Source organism: Numida meleagris, chromosome 6 (genome assembly GCF_002078875.1).
Source record: "Numida meleagris isolate 19003 breed g44 Domestic line chromosome 6, NumMel1.0, whole genome shotgun sequence".
NCBI classification, from domain to species: Eukaryota; Metazoa; Chordata; class Aves; order Galliformes; family Numididae; genus Numida; species Numida meleagris.
In genome coordinates, this window is record NC_034414.1 from 44,532,765 (window position 1) to 44,556,052 (window position 23,288).

The window sequence follows — 23,288 nt, forward strand, 5'->3', positions numbered from 1 at the left end:
ACTATACTGTGCTATTGCTTCTCCCCTTCAACCTCCAATCTTTCATGGCATGCATAGTGAGAAATATCCACATCCCTTTCTTTGTTCTCCTTGAATCTACGGAAGAGACTAATATTGCAGCCCTTATTCTAAAAGGGCACAAAAAAGTTTCTGGCTATTGGGTTGAATAACGCCCTGTCAACAGGGTGAAGTTTGGTGCAAATATTCACCTTGCTCCGATTCCAAGAACCTTGTCCTCCATCAGGTCTTTACAGACTAAAAGAGGGGAACTTCAAAGTGAGCCAAATCAGAAGTAGGATCAGCCACTCCCGTCAGAAAAGTGGTATGTATAGCTATACTTTCCTCAGACTAATGGAGAGTTATCCTCTTGTGATAAGATACAGGATAGTCCCCAAACTATCAGTTAAAGGGTTATCCCCAGGATGCTGAAACAATGAAGAATTCATGTAGAAAAAAATCTTAATTTACTCACTAGCCATGCAAACTAGTGACTTAATGAACTAAAGAGACAGAATACCTCTGATTCTACACGTGATTGTTAAAGCTATTCTCTAAACAAACTCACTTTATTACTTCTGCACTTTGACTCTGTGGCTGAGACCTCACTGTTTCATCACTTTTCCTTTCCCCATCTGTGAAAAACCAAGAGATAGCTGGGTTTCCATACATCATTACATTCTTCTCAAAGGTAAAAGGAAATGAGGCAGAATGGAAGCTCCTAGAAAAATAAGCATGCACTATGTCTATTACGTGCTTGAAACCTGAAATTACACATTTGCAAGATCTATTTTTACTTACAAGGCACTGTAAAATGTTGAACTATCTTCTAGTAAATAAGTAATTAATTTTATAGGATTTTACTATATGAAAAATAAATGGCCAGTTTTCCAAGACACGCGGCATTGAACTTGAAGCAGAGAACCTTCTGTCATAATTCACAAAAGATACTTTTTTGGAACAAAACACTTTTTATGAAAAGTAAATTGATTAATTAGTTGATGACATAAATTTAATTCCTATTAGTGTCCTTCAATATATTTCTTTGTTCCAGCAATGAAGTAATATAACTTAATTGAAATCCAAACAGAGCTAAATATGTCTCTCAAAGGTCAAAAAGGAACGTTATAATTAAACTAATCTGTTACTCACTGTATCTCACTGTAACACCAGTGCACTTTAAGTATGGTCAGGTGAACAGCTCAGATCATTAGCATTAATTAGCGTAGGCCACCTCTGTATTATGTTTGGTTTATATTAGGAACCGTGATGCAGAAAGAGATTAAAACAGCTGTTGCCATTGGGTAAAATAAACTCCACGCATTATTACTTTTAAAAGACACTTTATATGCTGATCTTTCTGTTCTGTTGCTGCCCACTGAACCGGCACTACTGAAGTGACATGGGACACTGGTGCAAGAGACAAATGGCATGACTTATTTTCTGTTTATCGGCCTTCTGTGTTTCCTCTGCATAGTTCCTGCTCTCAGCAAGCTATCCCTCGTAGCAATAAGACTAGCAGATGTTAGAAAGATGTACGGATATTCTTTAACTCAGGAGCAGACCCAGCGAGCCGCTGGGCCGGGTCCTCCTCCGTGGTGGAAGAAATGTGTTGCTCACCAACCCACCAGGCCACCCCCTGCAGGCTGCGGAGCCCAGCGGCTCGCAGGACACAGCATTTACAAGGAGCCTGGTAGAGGCTTCCCTGGGGCACGAGGGCGCTGACCGGCACAGGCAGTCCTGGGGTGACAGCCGTACTGAGCGAGGTGCGTTCGAGAGAGCCCGGGAACCCTCCGCCCGCGTTCTGACGCCTGCTCAGCTGCCGGCCTTGCCCACCGCCGCCCTCGACTCGACTCAACCCGCTCTCCGCTGCCGGCCGCCACCCGCCTCTCCGCTCTGATCCGGCGGCAGTTCTACCCGGGCGGCCCAGGCCCGGCGAGGCGGCGCGGAGGGCTCGGCGCGGCCCGGCAGGGGGCGCCGCAGGCGAAGGCCGCGCATTGCCCGGCGCTGCGCTGCACGGCCCGCGCGGGGACGGGAGCGGGCGGGCCGCGGCACGGTACGGCGCGGCCATGGAGATCGGCACGGAGATCAGCCGCAAGATCCGGGTGAGAGACAAGCGGCCGGGTCGCTCCCTGTGTGCCCGCGGCCAGGGCCCGACCTCAGCCCCCGCTCGCGGGGGTAGGCCCCGCCGATGGAGGAGGGTCCGGGCTCCCTCCGGCCTCCCCTGAAGGCCGGGCCGCCGCGGGCCCGGCGCCGCCGGGTCCCCTTCTCTCGGGGGAGGGAAGCGGCGGGGCGAGTCGGGAGCTGCGGGACGCCTTTGGCCCCGGTCTTCCACGGGGAGGGATGCCAGCGGGGAAGTCAGAGTTGCTTTGGGAAGCGGGGCCGGGCCCCGGAGCCCGGCCGGCGGCTGCTGCCTCCGTCCCCCGGAGCCGCAGGACGAGGCCTGGGGCACCGCGGGACGCAGGGCCGGGGCCAGAGGCTGCCCGGAGCGGAGCGGGCGGCGTTGGTGCCAGCCCCTGCCCTCAGCGGGCGGCGGTGTCAGTTGCTTCCGCTCGGTGATGGCGCTGGAAGTCTCGGCAGGAATGAATGACCTTCTTAAACCATCCGGGACTTTTGTCTTTGCGCCTTAACAGCAGAAAGTCTCTGCTCGACAAGAGGCTGGGACCTGGGGGTTGTCTGGTAGTGCGGCTGGTGGCTCTTCTCGCTATTGTGCTGACAGTCGCTCTGTTACTTCACTTAGATGTGAAGAATAGGATTAGCAATGTCTGTTAAACCAAGATGTTCTGATATGTAACAAGGAAAACGTCACTAAGTGAGGCTCGCACCATTTTGCAGTTTAAAGCACTTTGTTGTTCTGTCCCTTAAAGGTTGTTTCATTATTTTCTAGGGTGCTATAAAAGGAAAGTTGCAGGAGCTGGGGGCTTACGTCGGTAAGTTTTACCGCTTGTTTATCAATCAACCTTGGGTTTGTTTTTCTGTAGGAAACAAGCAGATGCATAATGCCATTCTCTGGAACAGTGTATTTACTTACTGTTAACTGTGTTGCTGCGTACAGAAACCTCAAGAGTGAGTTGAGTTACCTCCAGGCTGAATTTCTGCTGGGCTAATACGAAAAATAAAAACGCTTCCTTCACAAAATGGGTAGTCTCAGTGTAAGGAGAAGCAGTATGTGGACACAAATGAATGAAATACAAAAGGAGGCTGACAGTCCCCCATTTCAGGGAAATACTGGAGCAAGGGATTTGAAAGAGAAACAAACAAACAATGGTGTCTCTTTTTAAATATTTAAAGAAGGTTATTTGAAGCACAAGAAGAAAAGTTATATGAAACCAAATCCTTCCATATAACATCAGTTACCTGTTACCACTGTGAGACAGAGTCAGTCTTTTGTAGGGATCTTTTTGACAGCATTTTGAATTTCAGGTGTTTGTCGGAGCTAGGAGAAAGGCCATGTCAGAAATACGTTTTGTATGTTTGTGCTACGTAGTTTTCCATTCATGCAATGTAGTTTTCTTCTTATCAGTGGAGGTCTTATTAAGAGCTACATTAAACTAATGGTGATGAAATGCATATAATGAGGATGTGTTGGATATGTGGAGACAGATATGGGTAACGCGAAATGCCTTTTACCCTCTGAATCCATGATGAAGTTGATATTGCCCCTTAGAGCATGTCTTCTGTTTTTGTTTTTTTTACAGCAGTAAAAGTTGGCAGTTAAACACAGTGCTCTTTTGGAAGTAGGATTACAACTGCCTTGTTATTCGTGCTGGTCCTTTGACTACACATGAAGGAATGGAATTGAGGCCATAGTTCAGATCCTGTGATTTGCAGGACCAGTTTCCCAGTTTGTAGTTTGACCTTGGCTTCGTTTTCGTTCCAGTTTAAAATGGGACATTGTATTTGCAGAATCAATTTGTTTTGATTCTGTGGGCTGACTTTCTGAACTCAGCCAGTTCCAGGGAACCATGTTTAGTTTTTTTTTTTCATTGTGAGATCTTTGTCACCATCTCAGTTTGTCTTTTTCAGTAACTGATTTTGTTTTTCTTTTTTTAACCAACCAGCAGAGTGGTTTGCTCTTATCTTGTCCTTTTTCTGTTTTATTTACTCACTTATCAAATACTTTGATCTTATATTTGGCTTATGCTCTTGTGAAGTTTGCAGTCTTTTATTTCTCATTCGTGTCTGGAAGTTGTATTAAACCTCAGATGAATTGGAAGCCTTGTTAATTTGCTAACCTAATAATCTGCCTACAGAGGCCTTGTAGAAAAACGCGGGGTTTATGATTTATTATACTTCAAAACAATATATTTCTCTTTTTCTTAGACGAAGAGCTCCCTGATTATATTATGGTTATGGTGGCCAATAAGAAGAGTCAGGAGCAGATGACGGAAGACCTTTCACTTTTCCTTGGAAACAATACTGTCAGGTTTACTGTATGGTATGTTTGTAAGCTAATTGTCACTCTTATCGGTAACTGGGGCCGCTTCCTATAAATGAAACTTGAGGATGCAAGCATTTACTAATCTTCTCATTGTGTAAGTTACATTAATCTGATCTTTTTACTTTGCAGCTCTAATAAATAAATCATTTTTAGGTTGTCAGCAGTTAGATGACTGTGGTGACAAATAAATTTGAAAGGTAACTGGAGGGCTTCTAATCTTTTTTGCTTATAAAAGCGGTCAGATTTTTGAATGAAGTTTGAAATGCTCAGGTAAGTGAGGGCCCACTGCAAGCATGAGAGTTTTACGTACTGCAGTTAATTCTTTCAAAGGCATTATTTAAAAAACAACTTATTCTATGCTAATAGTGTTTCAGATGGCTGTCGCACGTAGGAATTACAGGACAGATGAGCAGTGAATCTAATTCTGTGTACTGTCTTTGACAGGGCTTAGCACCAAATGTTTAGGTATTCCCACCTCTCAGGCTGTTTATTTATCGCCACTACCCAGCTATACAAAGCAAAAAGAGAACCCCAGAAGGTGAATTAATTTATTCTGTGCTGTATTAGAGCTTCAGACATTACAGTGTTTCTTAAGCATTTTCTATTACTATATTTGGCAGATACTGTGTCACTCCAGAGATTTTTTCTGGCTTTCAGAGTTGCGTATTTTTTCAAGTTAATCTTATTTTCAAGTCTCTAATCCAACATAGTTTTAAGGAAAACTACTTTGATATGTACAGATGAGAGATGTACTACCTATTTCCTTTGTCATTTTCATTCTGACTGGTTATGTTCATTTCCAACACTTGTATGCAATTACTCAGTTCCGTTTATTTAGTTAGGAACTTTTATGCAATTAAATAGCAACAAGAAATATTTTAGAAATTAAGTATGTTTTCAAACATCAACAAAAAGTAAGAATCAGTCCCAGTTATCGCAATTCACTGTATTGATTATTTAAACTGATGGTTTTCTAGTTGACAGTATTACTTGTATAATTTGAGTTTACTTTCGAAGTTCTCACTTTTTCTTGGCATTTGTCAAAAATAGAAGGACGGCAAGTGCGATTAACCACAAACCCTTGTTTTTTCTTAAGTTATAGTATCTTCATGCTTTGTTCCCTCTTACAACCTGCCTAAGCAAAATTTTTGGCCTTTACTCTGTCAGTAAGTCATGCAGTTGGTTTTTTTTCGCAGTAATATAGGGAATCGATTGGACAAATTAGACTAACATGTTGATGAGTTTAGTTGAGTTTAGGTTTAGTTTTCTCTGAGTCTTGTGCTAAAAAACACAGCAATATGCAGCAGAAAACACTTTTTTGGATTACTAAGTGAAACTGAAACTTTATTGTAAAAATAATAAAAGCATAGAGAAAGTTAATTTCAACAGAAGAAAGAAATCAAGATTTTTCTTGTCTTTATATTTAGAACTGAATATCAACTGTTTGTAGATACAATGGCTCCTGCTGCTTTTCATGATTCCTGTTTAAATTCCACATACAGTTGAGTATCTGCGCTTGTAAATAAGTATAAATTCTATTTCAGGGTGCGTTATTAGGTGATGAAGTAGGAATTGGTTAAAAGAATGATAGAAAAGATAAAATGTATGCAGAAGACTGTATGAGGACTTATGGAGAAAAAAACTCATGTAGTATTGTAGTTAGCTTTCTGTGTCTGATTGGCCGGTTTTTGTGTTGTTTTTTTTCTTTCGAAGGCAACTCAGAATTTTTACTTTCTTAAGCGATGAGTGTCTGGCTGGATGAAATACTCCAGGAGGTCTTGCTGCCTTGTTTTTCCTCTGTAGCCAGTATTTCTGGGTCATCTAGTAAAAGTTTCACTGCAGTTCTGTGGCAGAGCTGGCAACTCCTGCTGGTTGGCCAGCGCTTCGTACCCTGAACCACGTGTCATGTCACACATATCTGAGGGTCAGTGTGAAAACTGATACACAGTGGTCACACCAGCAGAACTCAGCTGACAAAATTTTTTGCGGTGTTCTAGTGAAAAGTCTTCCTTATTCCTTTGCATGCAGTTTTGCTTCTCCTGGTTTTCGACGTGGTTTTGCTCTTTGACTCCATTCTGATAGTCTAAATTATGGAGCTGTCCCTGATCAGATTGGAATTCTAACTAGGTTGTGTGCTTAAGTGTTTTATTTTGTTGCAGTTTTTAATTTTTACTCCCTTTGTAAAGTATGTTTGTTTTTAAAGAGCGTTATTTTTTAGCCTTTTGATTTTCTGTATTGCTTCAGCTTAGTGCCTTTTTCACAGGCAAACAGCAAAGTTGGTACCTCGCTGAAATGTTTTTGCTCACCAACATGTCTCGAAGAATATTGTCGGTAAACACAAAGCGTATTGGAAGAACCCGAGTTATATTAAGTGCTGTGAATTGTATATTTTTTAGGTTTGTATTTGGAATTATTTTTAACTTTGCTGTGTAATTAAAGTTTTGTATATGAAGTAACATTCTTGTCTGTACTTGAGGCTTCTAACTTAGGTTTTCTGAATCACTCCTTCTGAAGACATTTAACTCACACCATCGATTGTAGTGGAATGATAGAAAGTACTGGCTTAATTCAATAAACCAGCAAAATGCCTAAAGTAGATGCTATGATGAATTGTACTTGTACGTGTGAAGTTCGCTCGCTGAAGGCAGGATACTTAAAGCCTCCTTTGGAGGTTAGACATTGTCAGTCGGTGGAAAGTGAAGCCTTGCAGAAATGGGATGCTAATTATAGTGGAGGAAAGACAGCTGATTTCTGAAAGATTATTTTTCTGAATTAAAGTTCTATTTCTCTCTTGCTTCTTTCTCTCTCACCCTTCTCTTTCAGGCTCCATGGCGTTTTGGATAAGCTGCGATCTGTAACTACTGGTAAGTAAGAAAATGAATTTTGAGTGAAATTGAGTTTATCTTTTCAATTTAGTGTTGCATGTCTAGTTAGTTTCAAGTAATATTTTAGCTGACTGTTTTGTTAGTTTAAATTTCTAAGGTTGAGTCCTGACCTTTTAGAAAATGTGTTTTTTGTTTGTTTGTTTTCTTTTGAGGTAAAGAATTTATTCCCATGCCCAACATTTTATAACTGATATTTTTAGCTGAAAAAACTTTTAAGACTGATCTATTTTCATCTGAGCAATGTCAGATGTTTGCTACATTTGCCTAGATAGATTTATTGCAGAATCTGTACTGCTCTTCTTTGATATAAAACTAAATGTACTTGTCTTTGCAGAACCATCCGGTGGAAAATCTTTAGAACCTAGTATCTTTGAGAGCAACCATTCTTCCAGCAAAAGTAGTTCGTGTGTGAGTGATGAGAGGAGGCGCGAGGATACCTTGCCACCTCTTGCAGTTTCCAGCACTCGATCTGAAAGAACTGACTCAAGAGTTTCAACCAGTTCACAGGAACAAAGAAACACTGCTTCACGGTAAAGCTACTCATGGCTTATTGACAGAGGTTAAGCCTTTCGGAGTTGTATGACTGTGGTAGATGTTCTGAAGAATGCAGGTACTTGGCAAGATCAATGTAGTTTTGAAGAGGAGGTCATTGCTATAATTTGTTAAATAAAAAAATTAAATCGGGAATTGTTCTCAATTTTTTTCAGCAGTAGACATGCTTAGATTAATTAACAAAAATGGTGATCATTGTGGTAGGTTTGGGTAAGAAATAATAACTTCATGAGTCTTCCCATCTGCCTTTGTTTTAAAAGCCAGAATTTTCCAGTAATTTATTTGCAGAGTTAATATTTGACAATTTCTTGTTTTATCAGGCAATCTTGTGAGGATGGTTCTGCATCTCGCTTAATGTCTACAGTCAAGCCTTTGAGGGAGTTGTCACCTTCTGAAGCTGTGATTGACATTAAACCTGAACCAGATGATCTAATTGATGAGGACCTAAACTTTGTGCAGGAGAATCCTTTGTCGCGGAAGAAACCTATTGTAACTGTAACTTATGGTTCTTCTCGACCTACTGCTGAAATCTACCGTCCACCAGCTAGCAGGAGCGCAGATGGCAGCGTACAGGTGCACAGATTGTCGCAGCAAGGCAACTTACAGGGGAGCCGGCAGTTAGATACACAAAGCTGCAGGTCTTTGGAAACAGTCCAGCTGTGCAATCCAGAAGCATTTGGCAGCTTAGCAGAGAGTTACAGACCCACCTCCAAACTCAGTGCCGATAAAGTAGGCAGTGAGGTTAGTATGATCGTTGACCATGACTATTGCTGTATGTCACGCTTGCTAGGAGCCTGAGTTTCTATGTACGCTTTCAGTAAAATCTTCACCTTGGAAAAATCAGAGGACTAATGTTACTGGTATGCGTGGGTGTGAGATTTCGTTCTTTGGGTCCGCTGTTAGGTAGGCATTGTGGAGTTCAGCGTCATCGCATCACAGGATGCTGGATAGCTGAATTAATTAGCTTGTACATCTTGATGCCGTGTTGAGCTGAACTTATGCGTTAGCATGTTGTTATGACGAATGCGATTAATCAGACATAATCATTTTTGTCTGTAGATAAGATCTTTGGGTTAGCGTGGTACTTTTAAGTGCTGTGTAAATCTACAGTTCTGTAAATCTGTGTTTTTAGGACAAGATTTTTTCATAACTACACCATATGTATGTTAGGTACACATTAATCTCTAAGGCCCAGGAATGTTACTTATGAGGATCGTAGTTTTACTATTTAGAGCCATGGCATTTCAGCGCTTTTTGGAATAGGTTTTGTGCAAACACAAACTAAAAGATGGTTGTTACATTACTAGCTTGGGACGCCAGACTAACCCAGACAGAGTGAGTCCCAGCTGACAGTTTTAAGACTATCCATTAAGAGACCTCTGTGAGTGGAATGAAGATTGTAATGGCTGATATTGTTGTAATAAAGCAGAAATTTTACATTGTATTCCATCTCATCTGTGTTTCTCTTTGTGTATATAGTTTTCTATCTTTGCTACTACTTAAATGATTTTTCTAAATGGGCAGCGATTTTTGTTTGAAAATGCAGGATGCTTCGTAGAGATGTTGCTGAGGTGTTCGGTTTTTAAGGTGGGGCAGCAACAATCAAAATGTAGAAATTTGTTTAAGGCTGCGCATAAATTGTTGACAATTGAGTCACGGCTCTTCTTGGTTGTATTAGGAGAAAGTCTTGACGCTTTTCTTCTTTTGGTATTTCATTAGTAATATCCAGAAGAGGGCTATTTCAGTGGTGTTAATTGGAACCCTGGGCCTTTGCTGTACTCTGCTGTGTCTTTAAACAAGTCCTCATGGTTTGGAAAGTGTTTTTCTTTAAAAAGTTATTTTATTTAGGAATTGGTTTGTGTTGTTTTTGTTTTTTTAATTGCATGTCTCTTATGTATTGTAGTCCAGGTCCACTCCTTAGGAGCTTTCTTCCTCCTTGGAGGATATATGGTCAGTCAAAGGGCACGGTGCACAAATCTAGCAGCGCCTCATTTGTGCTCTTGTGCAGTTCGGTGCTGAATGGTGGTTCCTATAGGAAGTGCTGACGTGTATTGCTCCTCCAGTGCTTTTCCACAGACTAGCATTTAAATGTCACTACCGTGTGCATTGCGGTTGCGGTGAGTGGCTGTCAGAAAAAGCATCTTGTACTTCTTAGCTCCACCAAACTGACTCTGCTGGCATCTATTAGAACATGTCAGATAGCTAGAACTTAATCTTTATATTAATCTACGAGTTAGACTTACTGCACGGGAGAAAGTCATTCTCAGTTATTTCTGTTTTCTCTATAATAATTTTAATGGGTGCACCCTGAAAGGCATTTTGTGTTGTTTTGAAAAACCCTCTTTTTTTCTGTAGGTGTTCAATAAATTGTCTTTTCTTTAGACTTTGTTCTTCTCCTTTTCTAAGTGTTGTTTACTGTCACGGTTTTATTGAGATACTTCAGTGTAAATGTATCTGATTTTAATATTCTCTATTGCCGTCATTTGTTTCTGCACGCGGTGTCTTAGTCTTAAATTCATGCTATTTGAATGCAAGTTCTCCATCTTCTGGTTGTAAGTAGAATAGCAATATTTTATTTGCTGGCTTATTAATTTTTGTGTCATGCTGAATGAAATGTTCTGGCGGTTCTGTTAGTTGCAGGAAGAAGGCTCCAGGAAGAGAAGGTTGCCCGTTGTAAGCTCAGTAGTGAAAGTTAAAAAGTTCTGTAACGATGGTGAAGAGGAGGAGGAGGAGGAGGACTATGGACTGCGGACGGGAAGCATCTCCAGCAGCGTGTCTGTACCTGCAAAGCCAGAAAGAAGGTACTTAAGATCACGGTGATTGTGTGTAGTTTCCGGAATAAACTTAATGAACAAAAAAATTTGAAAGTAGAAATTGGTGAAAGCTGTTCGCAGTTTTGAAAAGTGACAGAAAAAAATCAGTATGCCATTTCCATGTTTTGTACTGTCTCTCACCTTTGTGGGTGAGATGCCTGTATTTTCTAGCTTTTTTTTGTGGAGCAGTTTTCAAAGCAGTTGTCACTGATCAGACAAAGCTAATTCTCTTTTTGACACCGAGCCTGTTGACATCATTTCCATCTCTATTACTTTAGAACAAAAGTTCTAATCCAAAATGGATTTGTTTTTAATGTGAAATTTGCCTCTTTATGTTGCTCTACTCTTTAAGATTATTTTGATTTTTCAAAAGATTTAGGACGTTACTCCCCACCTCATTCTGTGTGAATGGCAGGTGTTAGTCAAGATCTGTCAGTGCTTTGTGTCTGACTTCCAACAGTAAGAGGAAAAGCATTTCAACTAGGGACCAGATAGTTCTGCAGTGCTAGCTTGTATAAGATTTGCTTTAAGCTGAACTTACCTTTAGCACCACAGCATTGCTGGTTTAAGCTTTCTTATTGCCAGTGTTCAAAGAGAAAAGGAAAGCATTTTTTTTACAGCTAATACAGTTTTGACAGGATCAGTTTTCATCTGGATCTTGCTGCCTGAGGCAGCTGCATGATTAGTGCCAATGCAAACGTGGTAACAGGAATGTGAGGGGCACAGGTGGGTGGGCAGGAATGGCAGAATTTGTGCATTTCAGAAGCAGCACGGTTTTACAGCAGCTGAAGATGAGAGGTAAAAAAAAAATCATGCCTCTGGACTTCACTTCTGTGAGCACTTTATGGATCCTCATTCATTCAGACAATAGTTTAACAGGTTGAAAACTGTAAACTTTATTTATTGAGTTTTCAGGTGATGATTTCTATCAGTATTACGTGTAACTTGTTAATGTGTTAAAATACCTGTGTTTAGCATGGATGTGGTTACTGTTGCAATCCATTTACAATTATGTTTTTTTTTCTTCTCACTTAGACCTTCGCTGCCACCTTCAAAACAGGCCAATAAGAATTTAATACTGAAAGCAATCTCTGAAGCACAGGAATCAGTTACAAAAACAACAAATTATTCTGCAGGTAACTAGCATCATTTAATGTTTATGCTGAGCTATAATATTTCCAAGCCCTTTTATGTATCCAATCTGAACATAGCACTTAGAGATAAAACAGTGTGAAATGGTGGATGTCAGTGATACGTAAGGGATTTTCCATGTCCTGTGCACATTACAGTAACAGTCTTCAGTGATGAATTATGGAAGTGTACACAAGGGAAGAAAGAGGTATTTGAAATAAGTTAGTCAACACAGTAAGTATGTAAGTAGTATAGAGACAAAACCATAGAATCATAGAATGGCTTGAATTGGAAGAGACCTTAAAAAAACCATCTAGTTCCAACCACCCTGCTGTGGGCACAGTTGCCACCCACCAGACATATCAGGCTGCCCAGGGTGCCATCCAACCTGCATCTCAATGCCTCCAGGCATGGGGCTTCTCTGGGCAACCTGTTCCATTGCCTCACCACCCTCTGAGTGAAAAACTTCTGCTTAATGTCTAGTCAAAATCTCCCCTCTTTTAGTTTAAAGCCATTCCCCCTTGTCCCATCACTAACAGACCATGTAAAATGGTCTCCCTGCTGTTTATAGGCTTCCCTGAAGTACTGGAAGGCTGTAATGAGTGCTCCCTGGAACCTTCTCTTCTCCAAAGTGAAGGTACCAGAAGTTTTCTCAAATGTTAACAGTTGCCAAGGAGAAAGTGCTCAGTATTAGGCATGTTGTTGGAGCTAATTGTTTGCTCCTGTGTCTCTTTCTGCTCTCTGTTCTTTCCTTTTGAGAGAAGAGGAGAAGAAAGCCAAACAGCAAAAAAATCAAAATGTACTGGATGTAGGTAATCAAGGTGCAGAATTACAAGGAACATACTGGTTGATATATGAACTTATGTCCTCTATAAGGAGTGAGGTTGGAACTTTAGTTCTGTGGTTTTAGATACTGAGATGTTCTTGGTACAACAACTCAGCAGTTACCTATGTGATAGCATTCAGTTTTCCTATCTAGGAAAGACATTGACTGATGAAGGGCAAATCTGGCTGTTACCTTGCGTGCTGTCATTTCATTGGGTGTTAATAAATCCAGTGCTGTCAGCATGTAGCATTGCATGTTGGCAGGGAAGGACCGTTCACTAAGCTGCCTGAACCATTACTTTTGTGCCATCTGGAGCAAGGCTGAGGGCTGTCCGAAATGTCTTGCCTACTGTCTTGCAGAACCTGTAAACTAACTGTAAGAATCGCGTATCTTCCTTCTGCATTAACATGTTTATAAAATGGTCACTGGGAACTTGTTTTTTGCTTTCTAGTAGTTACTAGTTATTTTTGGTGATGTGTGGGTGCTGATAACTTGATCTAAAGAGATGGAATGTGTTTGAATCCTTCATTAGAAGGTTTTTCCTTACAAGTAGATGTTCTGTGATACAACATGGAGTGTTCTATGCACATCCACGAGTGTGCATTCTCACTGAGAATCATACAGGTAGCTTTTTTGTCTAAACATATGGTTGAGGTTTGTGTGTGTAGTTTATTAAAGTTACTTTAGCATCATATGTAAAATTAGTATTCTAGGATGACTGGGTTAGGTTCAAATGATTTACCATTGTTTCTGTATTTAAAGTTCCACAGAAACAGACTGTTCCGGTTGCACCGAGAACTCGAATTAGCCCAGAAGAATCTCAGTTAGAAGTAATCCATCTACAAAGCAGACTCCCTGCTCTGAGTTCTCAGCTTCAAATAGAAGAGCCGAAGGAGCAGACAGTTGAAGGAATTCAAGGTCATCTGATAATATTCTTTAATAATTTATACCAGAGAATGTCGTTCTACAGCAGGCTGAGCAGAGAAAAAGAGGTGTTTAATTTTTAAGTTCATCTTCAAGAGTTGCATGTGGAAATGACCTGAAAACAAAGAAGCTTTTTTTGAGTGTAACCATACATGGATAAGCTCGGATGAATTAATCAGCAAACAAAGGATGATACAGGATTCTGGCATATCGTGGTAGAACGATTTTGCATAAACAAATGCAATAAGTGAATTTATCCATGTATATTTGAGTGAATTCTCTGCATTTTTTTCCTTGATATTTTGTAGGAGTAATGCTATCGTAAAGCTTATGTGAGAGAGTTAAGATAGCGTATGTTTGGAACAATTTTGTAGCACGTGTAATATTAAAGATTCTTTCCAGCGTATTGTGATCACACAAATAATTTTAAAGTTTTACTTTGTTGTGTCAGTGTTAGATATCAGGGTAGTTGTGACTCTGAACAGCAAGCTTTACTTTGGCTTCTGTTAGGAAACTCCTTAAGGGAGTATAATGGTATAATGTCTGAAGGGAATCAGAGTATTTTTTCAGCATAAAAAGAATACGTGTCTTACAAGGAATTACAGAAGTTAGGTGGTAGAAGAATGCTCCTGTGAGAAATCAGTTTACTTTTACTGACTCGGATCGTTGAGCAGAATTTGGTTTAAGATATTTGTTACATCGGCTCATTGTTGTTGTTAAGGATTGGTAAACGTTCCTTATTGAAACAAAAGGATTCCGACAAAATAGTTGGAATTGCGTCTGTAAAATATGTAAGAAAAAAGTTTATCAGTTTTTGAATTGATGTACAGAAGATATTTATGTTAAGTATTATGGCTCTTTTCCAACTGAAATGGAAATGGCATCTTACTTGAGAAACAGAAAGGAAAACAGTTTTTCTCAAGCTGTCAGTCAAATATAGAATGTTGCTATTTGTTTCACCTCTTTTTAAGGGGACCGTAGTCTGTGGTAGTTAGCTGCTGTCGTGTGTGCACGTTCTCTGAATAGTCAGCACCTCCAAACAGCCATGCTGTCGGTCTGGAGAAAACCTGCTGTTTCTGAAACAATGAAGAAAGGAGTTCTTAATGAGAATGCACTTCACATTTCAAGTTGTGGAGGGAGTTATGACCTATGAGGGTGTGCTTCAATTCTGCAGCTTCATTTTTAAAGCTTTAAAGTTTCATGCATTAGTCTGTAGTTTCATTGTGACGTATAGTAAATTACGATCCCGATTCTTGTTTGTTTTTGTTTGTTTTAGGAACAGAACAGAAGGAGCTCTCTTCTCGGCTCCAGATAGATCCTGTCATTGAGGATACCTTGCAAGTAACTCAAGGTTAAGTCTCATGATCTTTTATTCCTAATGAAAAACTGCTAATTCTCAAATAAAATGCTACTGGTAGTGAATACTAAAAGAAAATTTCAGTTATTTGTATTGATGTCTAGTATTTTCTAGTTTCTACATGTCTCAGGAGAAAAACTGTTACAGCCCGAGAGATTCTGTGTGTGTTTCCTTCAGTGCTGTTTCAGTACAGCATTATTACATTCCATTGTAAGGTTTTCTGTTCATGCCTAATATGGTCTATGGTTCCCACTGATCTATGTTTGTGACATAAGCAAGAAAGTAAAAAATGTTTTCTGTAAGCTATTAGTAAGAATTTAGAACAAAAGAAATGTAGTTCATTGGCCATGTAAATTGATTTTGATTGCTGTAAGTTAGAGTACAATTACATGATTATTTTCCTATATTTTTTTTTGTATGTAATTTTTCTCCCAAATCAGATTACTACGATGGAGAATCTATGGTCCATACAGATACGAGGTCATTCATCCTGAAGAAGCCCAAACTGTCTGAGGAAATAGTACCACAGAATCAGCAACTGGGAAGGAGGGCCACAGAGGCAATGCGGGTTCTCTCAGGACGTCTAATACAGACACGGTAAAAAGCTATTTCCTGTACAAGTCAGAATGTTTGTTTGTGAATTAAATGGAATCATTCAGCCATTCTGTTGATTTGTAAGTCCAGTCAAGATGCATGTAATCATGAAAAATGAACTAATGTTGAATGGTGCTGTGGGGAAGAAGGCAGAGGCAGAACCCCGAAAACATTAAATAGAAAATAATTCCTGGAGTCAGCGATGATTTGAGCTTGTCTCTGATTTTCAAGAAAGCAGAAGAAGAAACCGAATAGGTAACTACTTACCTTGTGAAGGGAAAATGGCACATTCTGCTTGTAACTCAGTACCATAAGCCAACAGTCATGTAGTGAGTGGGACAAGTGATTTAAGGCACCTTGTGAATTTGGTTAGGAGTTTAAATTTCTCATTGGTTTCAAATGCTTTGTTGTGGGTGTCTTTTTTCATTTGTCCAAAGGAATGACCAGTGTACAATAATTTTTCTATTTCATTAAAGGACTTAGTATTCCTACTAACAAATAGTTTTATCTGTATGTGTCTGCATCTTACCTGTTAAGTGAAAACTACTCATGACATACTTCATCACTGTGGGCTGCTGTGCTCTCTCATTGTGTTTAGGAAATGTAGGTTTCATTTCTGTGATTAGCATTAACAGCATGTGGTAATTAAGACCAAAACCAACAGTGAACAAGCAAACCACAAAGGAAAATCTCTCAGAGTAGTTGATACAGTTCACAGCCGACAGCTGTGATGTTGCACTACAGGAGAGAGGTGAATTTTTGCACTAAGCACAACTGTTTCTGACTACTTGAACTTCAGAGTTCTGACTAGTCATGCTGTTAGCACTGCTTTTCTCTCTTTTTAGAGGCATTCTGCACTGTAGTTGCTTTTAGCCCAATTTTATAGAGAAATGAAGTCTATACCATCACTTTTTGTCAAAGACAAGAGCTCCATAGCGAGTTGCCAAATATTTACAGTCATGTTGGTTCGGGAAATCACTTGGATGAAATGGGTGGGACAGTGGAAGAGTGGAGAAAACACGTATGCATCTCCTGGTTTTATACTCTTTTATCCCCTTTAGCTACTGTCATTTACAGGATCCAAGGCTAGATTGATCTTTTGATAAGGCTGAGTGTTAATGTTCTTAGTGCAAAAAACTCATGATGTACTGTTCAGTGGTTTTGAGGAGATACCTTTTAACACACAAAAAAAGTTTGTGATTTTAAGAATGTTATTTACCTTCGTTTTTTGCTCTCAAAATTCCCTAAAACAGTAATCACTTTCCCCTGTATTTGTTTGTTAGTTGCTTTTGGATCTGTATGTTTAGCAGAATGCAGCAAACTCAAGTGTACCTGTCAGCTCTCTGCTGGATTCTGCTGTAAGCTATGTTACTTACTGGTGTTTAAGAGATGCCAGAAGGCAAACAGTTACAAGTAGAATCATAGAATCATAGAATTAGCTAGGTTGGAAAAGACCGACGAGATCATCCAGTCCAACCATCCACCTACCACCAATAACCCCACTAAACCATGTCTCCCAACGCTATATCTAAACGTTTCTTGAACACCTCCAGGGACGGTGACTCAACCCCCTCCCTGGGCAGCCCGTTCCAGCGCCTGACCACTCTTTCAGAAAAGTAGTGTTTCCTAATGTCCAGCCTAAATCTAAATCTAAAGTAATTGAAATTGAATCTAAATCTAAAGTAATTGAAATTAATTATTGTTAGTCTTAAAAAAAAGTTTGATGCTGTGTTACTCTCTGGCTTGTAATACCACTGCTACTAGGGCAGCTTACATTTTGACTTGAGAGGCTTGAGTAAGAATCTATTTTTACGTTTCTTTGTTTTATAGAGACCAGATTGTGCAGCCAGAGAAACCTGCGAGTCCCAAGTTCATCGTGACACTGGATGGTGTGCCCAGTCCACCGGGATACCTTTCAGATCAAGAAGAGGAAGATATGTACATAACTGAAGGATTAAAGCCAATTACCCAAAATGTATGTGCAGGCAAAGGATTAAAAGGCCTTCGAGCACAGCAGATGCAGATTGTAACCCGGCAGCTAGACAGTTCTGATGGTAATTACTCTTTCCAACAGGATCTAATACTAATGTGGTGGTTTGATTGCAGGTAGAACTCCTGGACGTTACCATTCTCAACAAATCGAAGTGATGGTATTTATCTTTCCCATGAGAACGCCCTTGAGGCAAATGGAAGCGAGTAGTTCAGACTTTGTGATGAGTGTTTTCCTGTGTCTCAAACAAATGCATCAGTTGGTAGTAACCTTAATGTTTCTGCCTAGATTTGTGATACCAAAAGGTGCATTTGAGTATGAAGTATTGGAAATTGTGTGCTGAAACGTAAGTTTGAGTTTTTTCTGTTTTGAAAGAATGATGAAAAATAGAAAGGCTATTGTTTTGTCATTGATTTGGTGAGTAGTCAAAGTCATGCTTGAATTCAGCTTTTTTAGATTTCTTCTGAAAATTGGGACTTTTATTTTCTATAGTAGCAGTGCATCCAACTTTTCAGAACTAAATAAAGAATAATATTTGATACTGTGTGGAGAGCACTGAAGATTCATGAATCCAGCTGTAAATGTGTAAACAATTGCAGGAGAACTGTGAGGGAGTTGTGGTCTTAATCCTGTAGGTGTTTTATGTGAACCTTTCTGTCCCACTGGCTTCAGTGTTACTGTTCGTTTCAGACTGTCTTAAAGACGTACACAACGTTAGATAACCATTTAGGCTACTGTGCCCAGTTCTGGGCTCCCCAGTTCAAAAATGTCACAGATCTCCTAGAAGGAGTCCAGTGGAGGGCCACAAAGATGATTAAGGGCCTGGAGCATCTCCCATATGAGGAAAGGCTGAGTAACCTGGGTATGTTCAGCCTGGGGAAAAGAAGACTGAGAGGGGATCTGATGTTTGTAACTGTCTAAAGGGAGGTGGGAGGCAAATGGATGAGGCCAGGTTCTTCTCAGTGGTGCGTAGCGATAGGACAAGGAAAAATGGCCTTAAACTTGAACATAGGAAGTTCCGTAATATAACATGCGGAAGGACTTCTATTCGATAAGGGTGATGGAGCACTGCAGCAGGCTGACCAGAGAGGTTGTGGAGTCTCCTTCTCTGGGAATATTCAAGACCCATCTGGATCCCTTCCTGTGCGACCTGTTGCAGGGAAGCTGCTTTAGCAGGGGGTTGGACTTGATGATCTCTTGAGGTCCCTTTCCAACCCCTGTGATTCTGTGATTCGTTGGCACCCTTTTACTAATACAGTGAAAGACATATTAGATTACCCACCTCACAAATCTGCGCTTTTACCAGCATAGCCTCTTTCGTACTCCTGACTAAAGCTTTGCGGTACAGGAAGTGTTTCAGGTATATGTGTATATCTGTTAGGGATTCTTGATTGGTAAATGAAGTTAGCCCGAAGTGCCATACTAATAAATCCTTTTTGTAAAAATTGACTTTTTAATTCTTCTCTCAAATTAATTTTCTAGAGCCAAAAATATTTTGGAGAAAGGAAGCAGGACTTTAATAATACATGGCTCAGCAGAACAGTGTAACTAAGTTTAAGTTAAGGAATCTTAGTCTTGTCCTATCGAGACTGGATCTGTTAGCTACACAATTCAGTTTGGATTTGTGACTAAAATGAATGATGTTGCTTTTAAATGGCTGAAATTGGTGCTTTTACAACCACAAGTAAGCTATCCGTCCAAGATTAGGGCTTTTTCCACTTGGTAGTTTTGGAAATATTCTTCAGATCATAGGATCATACATGCATTTTTTTCTGCTGTTAATTTCTTTTTAATTAGTAGAGGCTTGTCATCAATTGAGCTAAGGTGGGGGGCATGAAAATTAGAAAATATTTTGAATTTCAGTTATGCTATACTATGTAAGTCAAAATGTGTATTGAACCAAAAAGTTCTCAGATCTATTTATTTGCATATTTATGTGTTGTTTTCCTTCCTAGTGGAAATGGAACAGTTGAATGTGCTACAGAGACAGGAGAAGGTGCTTGAGCGCTGCAAATACTGGCCTGCTTGCAAAAATGGAGACGAATGTGTGTACCATCACCCCACACAACCTTGCAAGTGAGTAACACAAAGCTCATCCACTTGAAATCTTACTATTATTTTTACTTCAGTGCTCCAAATTTCCTTTCTGTGTTGATAATTATCTCAAGGCAGCATAAATCTATTACAGTAGTGATGGAACTATGCAGCGGGATATCACAGTGCTTTTCAGTATGTTAGGGTACCAGTATACGGTGCTGCTGTAATTTTTGATTGGAAAGCAAAGGCGAACTTGCGAATGTGCGCGACGTGTTTGACGTCTCTTTCACAAGCAGCAGCAGTCTAGAAGAAACATTTCTGTTTTGAGATGAATGTTGGGTGGCTTTCTTTAAATCCCACATGCCTAAATTCAGAATAACATTTCCTCTTCATGAGCCATATCGTTTTGGGAATTCTGTGCCCTCTCCCCATGCAAACACCTGAATTCATGGTGCCTTTGCTGCTCTGCACTACACACTAAGAGTGATGTTTTACCCTGCAAGAAGCAGCTTGCAGTGGAACTCCACCGAGTGTGGAGTAGTTCCCTTGTTTACTGTGTATAAAAAGAGTACATAGGGGAAATGAATGCAGATGAGTTGTGTATAGCTAGTACACTACATCTGCGTGCTTGGCTTTGGAAGTAACTAACATGCATGTGCAGACCCTGCTGCAGTTTTGGGCGTTGTGTGATATTCTTCTGGCTTTCATGTGGAAAAACTGCTTGAGGATTTTGCTCCGATATGAGCTTGCACCTTGATTTCTTTTTACTCAGAGTTTTTCCCAACTGCAAGTTTGCTGATAAGTGCTTGTTCATCCATCCAAACTGTAAATATGATGCGAAATGCACTAAGCCAGACTGTCCTTACACTCATGCCAGTCGACGAAACCCCCTTCCGTCTCCTAAACCAGGTGAGCCCCTCTTGTTTTCTGAGCCTTAAATGAAGGGAAGGTAGTGTGGTAGGAGCAGAAAACATAATTGATGGAAAAAAATATATTTTTTTGCTTGATTTGACTTAATTTCCTGTGAAGTCTTAACGTTAGATGAACAGTAGCAATCCAGAATTATGGTGAAACCCGTGTTTGCTATCAGAAGAATCCCAGAATGCTGTTATTCATGAATCTATATGAAATCTTAGCCTCTGTGCAAGGCCAGAGTGGTAGTTTGCACAAGGAGCTCCTTCTGCTGGAGGGGTTAGCCAGCATTGCAGTTCTCAGATTTTTTCTCAGTTGATTCACGTTACCAGGAGCTTATGACACAGACTGAAAACAGAAGTGATGAAATACGTGAACTTTTTTTTGTAGGAATTTGCTTTATGCAGTGAGGAGATGACTTTCAGGAAATGAGGGTACCCTTTGAAAGAACTGCTGTGCTTGAAATATCAGTCGGTATTCCTAAGCCCTTGAGCAGTGCCAAGGTAGAGGGCCTCTGCACCCCTGAAATCATGACCTTTTGGAAGTGTCTTAGTCCTCAGTCATAATGTGATGCAGTTTTGTTACTTTACCAGCAGACAGAATACAATGTGCTTGTCTCCTGTATCATTTCCAGCAGCTCCAGTGTGTTCCTGGAAAGTGCACTGCCTGTGCTTTTCAGTTCTATTGACTGAAGCTCTAACAGGCTTGCTGCTGTCTAAATAATTCAGCACATGAAGTTTTCTGCCTACCAGGATCGCTGCTTAATTTATTGGAAGCGTTACCATGACACCTCTGTTGTGAAATGGTGGAGAACTGAGGCTAGTGATTACCTGAATGTCTTGTTGTACTGCAGGCTGGGATCCACTTAGCACATTGTGATGGGTTTCCTGTATTTCCTGCAGAACTTTGATGTATTATAAAATGTAATTTCTTGTGAAAGGACTGATATATTTTTGTGGAATTACATTTAAAAAAGCAATTTGTTCTGATTGATGTCATGTTCCTGTTCTTTTTTATTAGCACCACTACCCACGCAGTCGATATCCTCCAGCAGTCCGCTGTGCAAGTTTTTTCCAGCTTGTAAGAAAATGGAATGTCCATTTTACCACCCAAAAGTAAGAACTATCTCCCGTGTCTTTCCTTCTTTTCTACAAGGTACTTGAAATCCATTGCTTTGAGTCAGGAAATCTCATTAACATTTCGTAATGTTTGCTTTCACTTTACACATTTTAACTTCAGCTCAGAACCAGGACATACAAGGACTTTAAAAAAAAAAAATCTGGAATGTTTCAGACTCCCAAGTTTTCCTTTGGGTGTGCAGCAGTATGCAAAAAGTTCAACAACTGACCAGCTACCACAGTATATCAGCGCAACTTATATAATATTTTATAACTAAGTGCTTTTATGCTTGAGAATTGTGCCCATACATAGTTTTACACCAGCAAGTTTAGTGCTTTTTCAGGCTCTAGTGATGCTGAAAATACGGGTTTGCCAGACTCGTATATTTCCCTCTCTCTTCAGATAATGTTGTGGCATGCTCCTAACTTGTATGCAGAGGTCAACTGAAAATACTCTGTAAACCCCTGAAGTGAAGCAGCTTCCACCATTTAACTCACAGTTAATATTTATGAAAAAGGACTCCCTTCTGCACTGGGTTGACCTGACAGCGCTCGTCTATGAGACCATTAGGTCAATGATCTGAGATCCTACTGTAATAGAAATTTGCACGTAACTTTCAAGGTTACCTTGTTTGGGAATTTAAAAGCCAACTTTAAGTAGCCTCTTCTAAAACGCTTTCATTTTTAGCATTGTAGGTTTAACACCCAGTGTACAAGGCCAGACTGCACATTTTACCATCCAACTATTGCCGTCCCTCCACGCCATGCCTTGAAATGGACTCGAACTCAAACCAGGTGATTTTTTAGTTTTTATTATTTTTTCTTTATAATTGTGCTGAAGTCACAAATGTAATTTTACTCATGAGTAAAGTGTCTGTAATCAGCAGCCAAGATTATTTGAAGAAAGACAGCTGTTAGAGGCATCTTTCTTGAAGAGAACTCTGTACTGGCTGGTTTTAGTAGCATGAACATTTGCTGATGTGATACAACACTGGAATACAAGTGCCCTGTAGTTAGTATGTGGAAGAGCTGCTGAAATCCTGGCCTAGGCATGTTGGATTTTCAGCCTTATTCAACCAAAACTTGGTAAACACAACATCAGTTGTTCTTTACCCCTCTTTCATTTTCTGACTGAGCAGTCTTTTCCACAAAATGTTCAGATAGTTCTTTTGAGTGTTTGTGAAGTGGGCAGTTCTCTGTTCAGGCCAGGAGATTCTCTGGCAGAGCAGCTCCAGATGTCCCAAAGCCCCCAGTCATTGGCCTATCTTAAAGATACTCAGATTGCCTGAGCCTTTTACTCCATCTAATCTCATTTAAAAAAACTCTTGATTGCTACAGAGGTAAGAAATCATCTTCACAGGAGGGTAGGAGTTTTACTTACGTGGATTGTTTCTCTCTTTCCCCTCAGTGAATGACTGTGATACAAATGGGGACTGAACTTTGCCTCCTTTGGACAGTAGCGGAAAGGAAGGTTAACCACCGGGGCACGGGATGTTAGAAGAATTCATGCATTTTGAACTTTTAATATACATTGTTTTCATAAAACAAAGTTGATTGCGTACTTGAAATGTCTCTAATTTTCCAAGTTTGTAAGCTTGAGCAGTTTTACATTTTTTTTTACACGGTAAGATGATGTCTGTGTAATAAAAGTTTACTTTAAATTCCATTAAAAACTTTCAAAGCACATTTTGTCTTCTGAGTACTGTTTCTT

The 23,288-nt window shown here is 40.1% G+C and overlaps 1 protein-coding gene across 2 annotated transcripts; it reads left to right on the forward strand.

Annotated features, from left to right (window-relative positions):
* Window positions 1,950-23,263, forward strand: ZC3H14 (zinc finger CCCH-type containing 14). Of its 2 annotated transcripts, XM_021402745.1 has the most exons (17): window positions 1,950-2,102; window positions 2,885-2,927; window positions 4,321-4,435; window positions 7,262-7,302; window positions 7,658-7,853; window positions 8,196-8,616; window positions 10,510-10,676; window positions 11,724-11,824; window positions 13,408-13,563; window positions 14,846-14,920; window positions 15,367-15,523; window positions 17,351-17,574; window positions 19,466-19,586; window positions 20,320-20,456; window positions 21,480-21,574; window positions 22,266-22,372; window positions 22,986-23,263. In XM_021402745.1, the coding sequence occupies exons 1-17, from the start codon at window positions 2,067-2,069 to the stop codon at window positions 22,990-22,992; spliced, it is 2,199 nt and encodes a 732-aa protein (XP_021258420.1). In that variant the 5' UTR covers window positions 1,950-2,066; the 3' UTR covers window positions 22,993-23,263. The 2 variants fall into 2 exon arrangements, with proteins under 2 accessions (XP_021258420.1, XP_021258421.1); XM_021402746.1 differs by lacking the exons at window positions 1,950-2,102; window positions 2,885-2,927 and adding an exon at window positions 6,702-6,834.

What these genes read in the sequence shown, in the direction of transcription:
- ZC3H14 (XM_021402745.1), top strand. Translation starts at nt 2,067, where the DNA reads ATGGAGATCGGCACGGAGATCAGCCGCAAGATCCGG. An exon ending in AGATCAGCCGCAAGATCCGG is followed by an intron (nt 2,103 to 2,884) that starts GTGAGAGACAAG and finishes ATTATTTTCTAG; the next exon opens with GGTGCTATAAAAGGAAAGTT. An exon ending in CAAAGAAACACTGCTTCACG is followed by an intron (nt 7,854 to 8,195) that starts GTAAAGCTACTC and finishes TTGTTTTATCAG; the next exon opens with GCAATCTTGTGAGGATGGTT.